At 38.8% G+C, this 12,402-nt stretch overlaps 1 protein-coding gene across 1 annotated transcript in view; it reads right to left on the reverse strand.

The window, feature by feature from the left end:
• Positions 1 to 12,402, reverse strand: part of LOC109483132 (mucin-2-like) — a gene marked incomplete at its 3' end in the record, with an annotated part of 60,456 nt that overhangs the window by 2,610 nt on the left and 45,444 nt on the right. The window contains exons 46-52 of the mRNA XM_019786128.1: positions 6,588 to 6,870; positions 5,721 to 5,860; positions 5,248 to 5,363; positions 4,537 to 4,646; positions 3,297 to 3,474; positions 2,005 to 2,555; positions 1,390 to 1,532 (exon numbers count right to left, since the gene is read on the reverse strand). Coding sequence (XP_019641687.1) covers positions 1,390 to 1,532; positions 2,005 to 2,555; positions 3,297 to 3,474; positions 4,537 to 4,646; positions 5,248 to 5,363; positions 5,721 to 5,860; positions 6,588 to 6,870 — 1,521 coding nt within the window. The remainder of the gene's footprint in view (positions 1 to 1,389; positions 1,533 to 2,004; positions 2,556 to 3,296; positions 3,475 to 4,536; positions 4,647 to 5,247; positions 5,364 to 5,720; positions 5,861 to 6,587; positions 6,871 to 12,402) is intronic.

A 12,402-nucleotide genomic window follows, 5' to 3' on the forward strand; every position in this document is an offset into this window, starting at 1 on the left:
AGGTTGGCAACGATGCTCCACATGTTTGGACATCTTTCTATTAGCTGTAATACCTGTATGGCCACAAGGCCGCAATAATCACTCTGATTTCTGTCGCTATATTGTGTATTGTATCTATACTGGAATATATCTATAGTATATTTTGCATCTCAATAGTTACCAATTATAAATTTGTTGTCCTCGTATTATTTACTTACGTATCAGGGGAGACAATTAGTAGAGGTGAGTAATCATCTGTTTTGTCTCCCCTTCCATATTATAAATGGAGATGTTTAATAAAGAAATAAGTCATTATGCAGCACAGTGTAGTATTTTATCATCACCTGGCAGTGCCTAGTGGCTAAAACACTGATAATAAGAGTTCGGAGATCTCATACCTCCATGAAATATGGGCCTAATATGTAAATTCAAATCTCTTCTTTTATTATGCAAATGACCTCACATTAACATAATAAATGCACCCTGATGTTAAGTACAAAATTCACATCATTTACCACTAAGGAGTCATAGAATTTTCAGATTAATAATGCAAATTAGGTCCGTATTTGCATAATTGGTATCTGGTGATATTCCTCCTGCCATAGATTATAAATAATACATGTACCAAAGTCACATGATGTAAAACACTGGAATTACATAATTTCCTCAATTATTATGCAAATAAAGTCATCATTTGCATAATTTGCATCCAATAAATGTAGATCTCTGTCTAAGCTACCCACATACCAAAAATCATAAAAATACATTGTTCCTTTGTGAATTTATCTGCTCTGAAAGGTTTCGCCAGAAACCCCTTTGCAGTTTAAGAACAAGCCGCTAGGGGGACCAAACCCACACCTCTTATTACTGGCAGGAAAAGCTATCCACCGCTCAAAAATCAAGACCATAGCATGCCCAGGACAAAAGATACAAAAAAACGGAAGTTCTGCTGCAGAACCAAGGTCAGCCACCAGGAGGCCCAAAATTGACCTTGACCTTTGCCTACCCAACACCTACCCACATACCAAATATCATTACAATCCATCCAAATGCTCAAAAGTTATGCTGGCTACAAATGTGCGGAAACACAAACACACAGACACACACACAGACAGGGCAAAGACAATACCTCCATTTTTCACGGAGGTAAAAAGTTTTGTTGACCTCGAAGAACTTTAGGTTCAGATGTTGACTGCATCAGAGCCAACAGAGATATTCTAGCACAGCCCATTTTTCAGAATGAAAAGTATCTAATACCCAAAATGTTTTCTATCAACTAGCTGAATTAGTAAAGTAAAACCATGGACGAAGCATGGATGACAAAGTATCAAACTGTGCACGCAAGTGCCAACCTTAAGTAATAGCTAATATTTATCTCTTACTATCTAAATTCTGTCTTGTTACACTCACATATTCATCTGCAGAGGACAGAGTGACCAAGCCGCCACCACCCTGTTGGCAGATCACTTGTGCATCGTCCTTGGTCTCTAGGGCATCCTCTTCATAATGATAGCAGGAATCTCCAAGGGACATATCTGCATCATCCTCACACACTGAACAGATAAAAACAAGAAGCTGTTGTCATGAACCAGACCCAATTGTAATATCTTGTACATTTGCTATTTACTGGCTTACCAGGCTTAAAACACCCACTTTTTTGCCTAAGTTGCAAGCAGAAAAAGACTATGATCAGAATACTATCAAATCAAAATACTGAAATGTAGTTATGTAAAATATAGCATTATACTAAAGCTAGTCTTGTACTATAGCATAAAAAGTGTTTTAGATACGTTTTGTCGAATTGCAAGTAACCAAAGATATGACTGAAAATAAAGAATACAGAAAAGTATTTCCACATCTGAGACATCGAGCCAATTTTGTTTAGCAAGTATCTTGATCTATAATGTGCTAGGTTAAAAACAACAATTTCTTTCAACTTATTCATCAAAATACCATCTGCGTCATGTTTAATACATCTATTCCATTATATGAGTCATTCAATAAACAATATAAAGACAATTTTACCTGTAGGGGGGCAGTGCGTATCTATCCATTCCCCATATTCACAAAAAGGTTGACATATTGTAGTCGGTGCTAACGTGGTGGTTGTGGGAGGTGCAGTAGTGGTTGTAGGTGGTGCAGTAGTGGTTGTAGGTGGTGCTGTAGTGGTTGTAGGTGGTGCTGTAGTGGTTGTTGGTGGAGGTGGTGCTTCAGTTGTTGTTGTTGGTGGAGGTGGTGCTTCAGTTGTGGTTGTTGGTGGAGGTGGTGCTTCAGTTGTGGTTGTTGGTGGAGGTGGTGCTTCAGTTGTTGTTGTTGGTGGAGGTGGTGCTTCAGTTGTGGTTGTTGGTGGAGGTGGTGCTTCAGTTGTGGTTGTTGGTGGAGGTGGTGCTTCAGTTGTGGTTGTTGGTGGCGCTGTAGTGGTTGTGGGTGGTGCTGTAGTGGTTGTGGGTGGTGCTGTAGTGGTAGTGGGTGGTGCAGTAGTTGTTGTTGGTGGTGCTTCAGTTGTTGTTGGTCCAGGCGTCGTACAAATGTGCATCTCATAGCAACATTTGTACCTGACTTGATAGTTGTGACAGCTGTATGTATACATTTTAACAGACAAAAAGAGGAGTGTTTCTTGTTCCATTTGAACGCTAAATTGTTTTAATGACCAATTAATTCATAAGAAAACCTACTGGATCTCTGTTTAAAACACGTAATCTCATAATGCTAAAATTGTAACATTTACTCATTGTAACAATTGTTTTCTTTTGACACAAAGAATTTTAAACCGTGAGCTGTACAGAAACATACTGCCGATTGCTAAAATTATACGGCTAAAAAGACTACGTTTTGTAGGCCGCTGTTGGAGGAAAAAGGATGAGGTAGTACACAAATTCTTACTGTGGAACACGTCATGGAAAGAGAAGTCGTGGAAGACCACAATTGCCTCACATAAAACTAGAAGCTGACAGTGGAATGACGCTAAGTCAACTGCCTGTTGCGATGGAGGAGGAGAGAAATGGAAACAGCCATGGAGAGACTCCGAGTGAGCTCGACGGAGTGAGTGAGTGAGTGAGTGTGTGAGTGAGTAAGTGATTGAGTGAGTGAGTGAGTGTGTGAGTGAGTAAGTGTGTGAGTTAGTGAGTGAGTTAGTGAGTGAGCGAGTGTGTGAGTGAGTGTGTGTGAGTGAGTGAGTGTGTGAGTGAGTGAGTTAGTGAGTGAGTTAGTGAGTGAGCGAGTGTGTGAGTGAGTGAGTGAGTTAGTGAGTTAGTGAGTGATTGAGTGAGTGAGTGAGTAACAATTGTTGGCCGACTGATAAAACTGGCGACACGTACTTGTAGTCACATTGAGCACCGAAAGCTAAGGTACACAGTGTGCCATCTGGTCCTTCTTGCCCGTCTTCCAGTAAGTCGCCTGTTTGCAGGTTTAGACACTCAATGTCCATGGGATAGTCACAGAGGTCGTAGCCCGCTTCTCGTGCTGCCTCATCAGTCTCATCCTCTGCACCCGGTGCTGCAATAAAAAAAAAACACACACAACCATTAAAAAGAAAAATATCTAAGTAACGAAAATACGAGGGTGAGAAATGCTGTCACAAGACTTAGAATAAGCTGCCACAGATTACATATTGAATATTGTAACTTGAACAAAATAGAAGACGAATGTGAACTGTTTAGCAAATAGAGAAATGATCTGTATATGGTTGTACAACACCTATTCCCCTATTTCATGCATTTAAGTAGTGTAGAAATTTGCGCATTTGAATCAGTATGTCATACTTTATGGATTTTAAAACTGCAGAAACAAACCCCGAGATTAATATTAGTCCTTTATTTTCTAGGTGGTACCCTAAAAATCAATCCAGGTCCTCCCAGTAACGCTTTTTTGTCAGAATTTGGGGCATTTTTGCTCCATGGATGTCTATATACATTGGGACAGTGTTGTTTGAGCTTAGTATGTTGATAAGTAGCTAGAATATTGACTTTAAAAAAGATGCCCTAAAAACTGCACTAGCCTTTAAATCATTTGCTGGAAATTAAGTCAAATCGTGATTTGATACAACGGAGATAGAGTTTCATCTAATTTTACAATTCACTCTATAAATAACGTCCTCATCCTAAATCACGTTTTTAGACTTTTCGATACAAACTAAAATAATTCTTTTTGTATTCTAAATTTGTTACATTTCAAAGTAATTTTTTTTTACATTTCAACATCAACTAATTTATTTGTATATTGTTTTTTCTGTTGTATTGATTATATTTGTATCTTGTATGTTGTAGGGGAGAGTCTAATAAAAAAAATGAATGTTTATTAATTAAAGGAAAATATTAGATGAGAGTATGACAAATCATTGAGAGGTGTGAAAGCATTAGATCAACATACACACTGAATGCACTGTCTTGTCTCTTACACCAACAGATTCGGTTATTTACTTTCCTTAGTGTCCCCTCATTCAGTTACCCTTGTTTTTATTTGTACCGGTCACTTGTTTTGTAATTAACACATGTGCACCTGCTAGTAATCCAATGTAAATTGGGCTTAGCAGTACTTAAGATGATGAAGATGACATACTTCCTGTGTTTTCGCAAAGGACACCATATGCTACATCACAAGATGAAGCCATGAGCTGTCCGTTCATCATTACCAGGCACTTCTCAGTAGGACTACCGTCTGGTGGATTTCTAAACAAAGATTTAAAAAAAAATTACGGTTCTCAGTGGCCAATATGAGATGTTGTCACATCGGCGCACCAAATCCGTAAGGTGTTTTTGGCACCCTGACAGACAGATTAGCCTAAGAGGCTCGGTGGGCGTCACTCCACCGTATAGGTGGGGAAGTCGTGTAAAGTGCCTTTCCCAAGGGCACAACGTCGGGCCACGGTGAGTATCGAACCCGGGACCTCTCGGTTCCGAGTCCAACGCTCTAACCGTTGTGCCACCGACGCCACATAACAAAGATTTAGGGTCGCTTTAACTACAACAACAATAAATCTTTATTACATATATGATGTTACATGTATATGAATAATATACTACTTAATATAATATAAAAAAATAACATAGTAATAGGATAAAAGAATAAGTCTAAGGTCGACATTCTATCTAATCTAGAAGGAGATACACTATGCACACACATTTTGTTTGGGCATATAAAAAGTCATGTTGAATTAGAATGGTATGTAGCTCTTCATAAGCTAAATCTGTATCGAGATCGCTCACTTCACTAGCTTTCCTTAGGTACCTCCTAAAATAAAATCAACATTGATAGGAGATGTTAACTTACAGTGCGTCCAACTCAACAGCGGGGGTTCCGTCTTCCAAAAGCCAGTCTTGGTGTGTTTCTGACCAGTATGCATTCACAAAGAATGTTTCACTTCCAAACTGGTCCATTATATATCCCTATGACCGAAGGCAATACAGATAATCATATTCTTTTCATGCAAATACACACACACACACAAACACACACACACACACACACACACACACACACACACACACACACACATATATATATTACAAGTGTGTGTGTATGTGTGTGTGTATATATTTGTGTGTGTGTGTGTGTACACGAAGATAATAAGTTAAACTTTAACTAAACTTCATTCTATTTTCCACTTGAAAAAAAAGTACAACATATTCTTCGAAAATGTTCTGCGTCAGCGTTTTTAAAATAATACCTCAATTTCTCTTCCAGCAGTGTTCAAAATAGCAACATGAGCCAGTCTTATTTTGGTTTACATTTCGTCTACTTACAATTTCATCGGAACTTGATGGAGTCATCAATATGCCGCCGTTAGCATCGCAGTAGATTCTCGCAGCGTTGTGAGTATATGTGTCTGGTCCGGTCTGATAGCAGGATAGCCCAAGGGAATGTGTCTCGTCATGGTGACACACTGTGTAATAAAAACATTGAATTATTTATTCATTTATTTATGACGATTTACCACATTTGTGGTAGGATTGACATAACTGGTGACTATCACCTTTTCAAAGATGTCAAACCTGAGACCAGACTGTAATGTTTGAACCACTCACACCGGGAAGGTCCCCTACTCTTTTCGATAAGTGTGGTGGGTTCTTTAACGTGCGTGGGGTGTTACTCTCCCAAACACGGGACCTCCATTTAACGTCCTATCCGAGGGACGTCCCTAGCCGAAGCTAGGTACTCATTTTCACCTGAGTGAAGTGAGGAAAGTCGTGTAAAGTACCTTTCCCGAGGGTACAACGTCGCGGCGCATGTTCGGACTTGTTCGGGTACGACCCGGAATCGAACCCGGGTCTCCCCGTTTCATAGTCCAGTGATGTACCACTACACACGTAAATTAGTAAATGTTATCTACATTTCATCCGCAGCAACAACAAGCCAATCAAAATAAATTACACCTGATTCACTACAGACATGTACATATACATGTACATCATTCAATCATTCAATTTGTTAAATGCTCCGCAAATGATTTGACTAAAATGCAGCAGAATAACTCACAGCTTGTATGCTTTAACCGCTTTTCGTGGACCGAGCCTGCTTTTAGACATTATCTAACATTCCATCGATTTTTAGACCATATGATTGTATGTAGGTTGTGTATGTTAATAAAAATGAATATGGTAACAACCAACCTGTTGGAGGACAGTGGAGATCTATCCATTCAGACCATGGACAATAAGGTGCACATATCGTTGTAGGTGGTGGTGTAGTGGTTGTAGGTGGTGGTGTAGTGGTCGTAGGTGGTGGTGTAGTGGTCGTAGGTGGTGGTGTAGTGGTTGTAGGTGGTGGTGTAGTGGTTGTTGGCGGTGCTGTAGTGGTTGTAGGTGGTGGTGTAGTGGTTGTAGGTGGTGGTGTAGTGGTCGTGGGTGGTGCTGTAGTGGTTGTGGGTGGTGCTGTAGTGGTTGTCGGTCCAGGTGTTGTACATATGTGCATGTCATAGCAACACTTGTACCGTACTTCATAGTTGTCACAGCTGTAATTAGAGAAGGAATAATCATTATTTTGTTTGAAAGCAACAGTATCACAGAAGGTCTCTAAAGATCTGACTACCAGTTCAGGAATGGTCCAAATGTATAATTATGTATAATGGTCCAATGTGTAATGTATAATCATGTCTAATGATCCAAAAGGTTATGTATAATTATGTAAAATGATCCGAAAGGTTTCGTATAATAAAGGGTTATTGCATTGCCCCGAGGTGTTTATTTTTTATTTTATTCACATGGATTTTTGAGCATTGGATTGGAAGCACTTGTTGTGCTTATGTAAATCCGCTGCTCATAAAACATAATACAAATGTAAACAAATGACATAAAGTATAGCATTAACATAAAATGAAAGTGGCTGGCGCACCAATACCTATAGCATAACATTATTGAGATTGGTCAAATCTCCCAGAGTGGTGGATATAGTTAAACACAATATCAAAGATACGGCAGTTGGTAGGGTATGGGAGGGAGGGGCTACCTGTAAGAAGTAAAGTACATAATGTGGCGTCGTTTACGTTGAGTGGGTCGGAAGGAAGTATGTTTTCAAGATGAAGGCAAGATATGGATAACAACATTTTGGTCCTTTGGCCCGAGGTGTTTATGGCGAGATATAACCCTAACTGACACAGTTACTCCAATACGTTGTTTAATAGTTTTTAGTCGTAACCCTGCTGTTATTGCCATGTCTTCAGTCTGTATAATCAATGGTAAGGTAAACAAAGTGGTCGGTTATTCTAATAACCGACCACTTTTGATGTTACGGCCTGATGCCTGATGGGAAATGGAGCCTTCTGATTGCTCGACGTCTCTCGGCTATACAATAAGTATGTATAATGGTCAAAGGATTGTATAATTATGTACAATGCCTAAAATAATAATGTATAATTATTCATAATCATAGTACAACTATGTATTATTGGACTATTCACATGGGACTAATCTACGCTTTCTGAATATTAATTACAATCTGATATGTTACCACAAGAAGTGGACAGTTGTGTTAAGCGTTTGGGCTTTAAAACGTTTTCTGTAATTATACCGCGGCTTCTTAATTCTATATTTCATGTTTGTATCACTGCCTCGATGTTTGGTTGTTCAATTCAATTACCTAAATGTCACACTTAAAGTATGCTAAAAATGGACATGAGAATATGCTTTAACACTGAAAAATATGCAATGGAAGGAACTAAGGTGATAAGGTACGTTACTGAATAAAAGAATAACCGAAGAACTTTTAATCTGGCGCATTCAATTTATTTATTTATTGAAACTGCCACAGAACATTACACTCAGACTCTCAAGGCAGCAAAGCTGATATTAGAGAGTCAACATATAAGGACAGAACACAAAGGGCACATAATTTCAATACAATATGAAATACAAGAACAATCATAACCTAAACTTAACCTATATCAATCTGATTATTTAAGTACGCATTCAATACTCACCCATACTGACACTGGGCGCCGGTTTCCAAGTCGCATAGAGTGCCATCTTGTCCTGTTGTTCCATTAACCAGCACTTCGCCAGTGCGCAGGTTACGGCATTCGATCTCCATGGGATAGTCACAGATATCGTACCCTGCCTCTTGTGCAGCGTCAACATTCTCATCCTCGGCACCCGGCGCTGCCAGGTTCAACAAGAACGTGTTAATAACATTTCAGTTTCAGTTTCAGTTTATTTATTTAACCAGAAGATACACTCAGGTCATTTGACCTGCTTTTCAGGTAGATCTGGGTACAATAAAAATGCAGAAACAATACAATGATAACAACACAGTACATAGCACATAATAGCCATACAGCAGTACAAATACAATATAATTACAATGAGTTTTTGAAGGCCGTTACAGTTAAGAGCTTTCTCTGTTCTATCGTGAGCTGGTTCCACAACACTGGACCCTGGTACTGCAGGCTCCCTTTTGTATGCGTTAATGTTTGCCGGTGGAACAACCAGCATGTGAGGGTCCCAATTTGCACATTAAAGGCACCCAATGCGATTTCAGGGCAGCAAAACTGGAAATATTATGAATAAGTCAATCTTTTCTGATACTGACACATACTGCTTTTCATTAGCATATTTCAATCAGTATTTCATGCTTTGGGCATTTCAAACTACAGAAACAAGCACCAAGATGAGTCTTTTATTTCCTGGGTGATACCCTAGAAATCAGCCCAGAGCCCTTCCAGTAGTAACCATTTTCCGTTAGAATTTGGGGTATTTTGCTCCATGAGGGTCAATATACATTGGGATAGTGTGGTTTCAACTCAGAATGAAGATAAATGACTAGCTTTGAAAAATCGGGTTTCCAAGCCCTAAAAATTGCACTGGAGGCCTTTAACAGTGTTTATCAGTGTTTGGATACAGTATTTGCCATTAAGTGTTTTTCCCAAAAAGGCACAACATCGAGCATGTCTGGGGATCGAACCCGGGACCTCTTGGTTCCGAGCCGAACGCTCTGACCACGCAATGCTACCGTTCGTTTATTTGCTGGATATGAAATGCACATTTGATTTGATAGTGATACCTTTCCGACTTTAAAATCTCTTCTTAAAACTTCAATATCTAAACGGCAATTGTAGTCGACTATATGTTACAGGTAAGAAATGAATAACGTTATGCAATATCAAATGAAATTATGTTATTTCTAATAAACAAAATAATGATGCCATTGCCATGCATTAAAACATCTATAAAACTAGGTTTTCAAGAAGTATTATGAGAAACCTACTTCCGGGGTTTTCGCAAACGAATTGATATGCGGTGTCACAGGATGTAGGGGTGAATTGTCCATTCATCGATACCAGGCATTTTTCAGTAGAGGTACCATCTGGTACATTTCTAAACAAAAGAAAGCCAGTCAATAATAAACATCTGCTTTAGAGCTGTACATACGAAAATCAAATTTAAAATTGGAACTAGAACCTATATACTTTTATCCATTTCGACCTGTACCTGCAGATTGGTATTATAAACATATGAATAGTGTTTGAATGAATGAATATCGACATTTCTTGCGTATTGAATTTTCTATTCTATATTGTCACAATAAATTTGACCTTGTTCATCTCTGAGATTTACTATATGTATGTCCAGGAGCATTGACAAATATACAAATTTTTGTGAATATTTTTTCCTACTTGTACAGGATTCATTGATACCTTGTGTGCTACATAACGTCATGATCAATGTAGAATGGTGTTGCGTCATGATTCTGCATAGCGATCTTTAAATCCTATAGTTTTTATCTTCTTGTTTCAATTCATAATTAACACGTGTCATTTAAATCTTCACCATACCGTAAAATCCCAAGATCATCTCAACATCAGAGATTTAAACATTTTGACGGAATTGAAATCTTACAGTGGGTCTAACTCCACAGCTGGGGTTCCGTCGGGCAAAAGCCAGGCGTTGTCTGTTTCTGACCAGTATACATTCACTAAGAATGTGTCACCTCCAAACTGGTCCATTAAATATCCCTATAACAAAAGACAATAAAGTTAAACATATATTTTTCCATATGTGTAATATGCCGTTATATACCGTTGGGTATTTGTTTATTTGTTTATTGGGATTTTCCACAAAGTGAAAGGGAAGTCAAAACAGGTGCATATATATGCACCTTTACAAGTTGCTCTCCCATACAATAAGCACACCAACAAAACTTGCATAGTCAAAGGCAGCAATATATAAAAATACACAAAGCAAGCAGAAATATAGTAAGCTAAGCATAAATCAAATATATCTAGTAATAAGTGGGAATAAGTCATGTTGAAATAAGATCCTAGTGAGGTCTTGAGGCAATGCAAGAACTACACCCATGAGAAGAGGTCCAAGTACATGGGAGGTCAGGACTGTAGTGTGCGTTGAATCTGTTGTAAGTGGCCTTGAGTAGTTTGTGTTTAAATGATGTAATGTCAGGGTAGGGCATGTAGCAAGGCTACATGACAACAACTTGGCAATAAGAGCCACTGAGTGACTATAGGAGAGTGGAGGAGATGCAGCGGATGACCCTGTGTAAGATGGAGAGACAATCTTGTTTGTGAATAGTTTCATCAGGTTGAATACACCGAGTAAAGAGACTCTTTTTATACAAACAAGTCTTTTATTCAACCGACGTTGCACTACAGCACAGGTGTCGCTGACCGCCTTGTAGATACATTAACCTGTAATCACAAGTATGTGTAAATATGTCAATATTGTATGTTTGGGAAATACATCTATAGCGGCGACACCTGTGCTGCAGTGCAATGTGAACTAGTCAGAATTGCCCTGAGGAAGGTGACATATGGTCACGGCTGAATAAAAGACTTGGTTGTGTAAAACGAGTCTCTTTACTCGACAATCTGGTTGTCTTGGGCCCTACATGTATAAAAAAAAGACTGGCGTCACTCGAGGGAAGGGTTCCTCCGTAGGATTGAAGACTCCCTGGAATGATAATGACGTACATGTAATCCCATTTTATCTGATGCAATCTAAAATACACAGCAAAATCCTTTCAAAATATTCTGCGTCACTGTTAAATGGTAACATTTGATACTTCCTTGCAAACATGAGCCAATAGTATTGTGGTTTGCTTACCACTTCATCCGAATTTGACGGAATGACCAAGACGCCACCATTTTGCTCACAGTATATTTTTGCAGTGTAATAAGTTCTGTCGTCTGGTCCAGTCAGATAGCAGGACAATCCAACGGAATGGTCTTCCCCATAATGGCACTCTGGATGGTAAAAAGACAACGCATTAATTTACATGTACATACTTGCCAGGCAACAATAAAAAAAAGTCTAAACCTAGAAAGGTAACAAAGCAAATGGATAATGCTTGTTAACCTTCAAATGGTCTAGCCTTACAAGGTACTGCTCTGTTTAATCTTACTCAAACACATTCCTGTGTATATGGTAACCTGATCCTTAGCTTGCTACACCATGTAATCCAACACCACACTAGCGTCTGCGACAATACTAGTTACAATGGTAACAGCTGCATGTGTTTGTTTGTTTGTTTGTTTGTTTATTTAAATGCAACAGTGCATAACAAGTGGCAACCAGGCAGCAACAAGGCTGGTAGCGGCTACCACTGACACATAAATGCATAAATACAAAGTACAGTATAACTTAAATACAATGTCACTTAATACATACAAATTCAATTCAATATTTACAATAGCAATAAACATACAAAGTACATACAAATTCAATCAATACATAATTGATCAATGATCAATCAATGATAAAAACCTACATACTCTACCTCTTTGCATTGGCTTAAAGACCTGCTTTGAAAACATCTTTGCATGTAAATTGTGTAAATTGTAAAATGATATGAAAACAAAATGACCAACCTGTTGGGGGGCAGTGCAGATCTATCCAGGGAGACCATTGACAATCAGGTGCACATATTGTGGTGGGAGGAGGACCAGCTGTAGTTGTTGGTGGTGGAGGTGGAGGTGGTGGA

Source organism: Branchiostoma belcheri, unplaced genomic scaffold (genome assembly GCF_001625305.1).
Source record: "Branchiostoma belcheri isolate BF01 breed outbred unplaced genomic scaffold, Haploidv18h27 scaffold62, whole genome shotgun sequence".
NCBI lineage: Eukaryota > Metazoa > Chordata > Leptocardii > Amphioxiformes > Branchiostomatidae > Branchiostoma > Branchiostoma belcheri.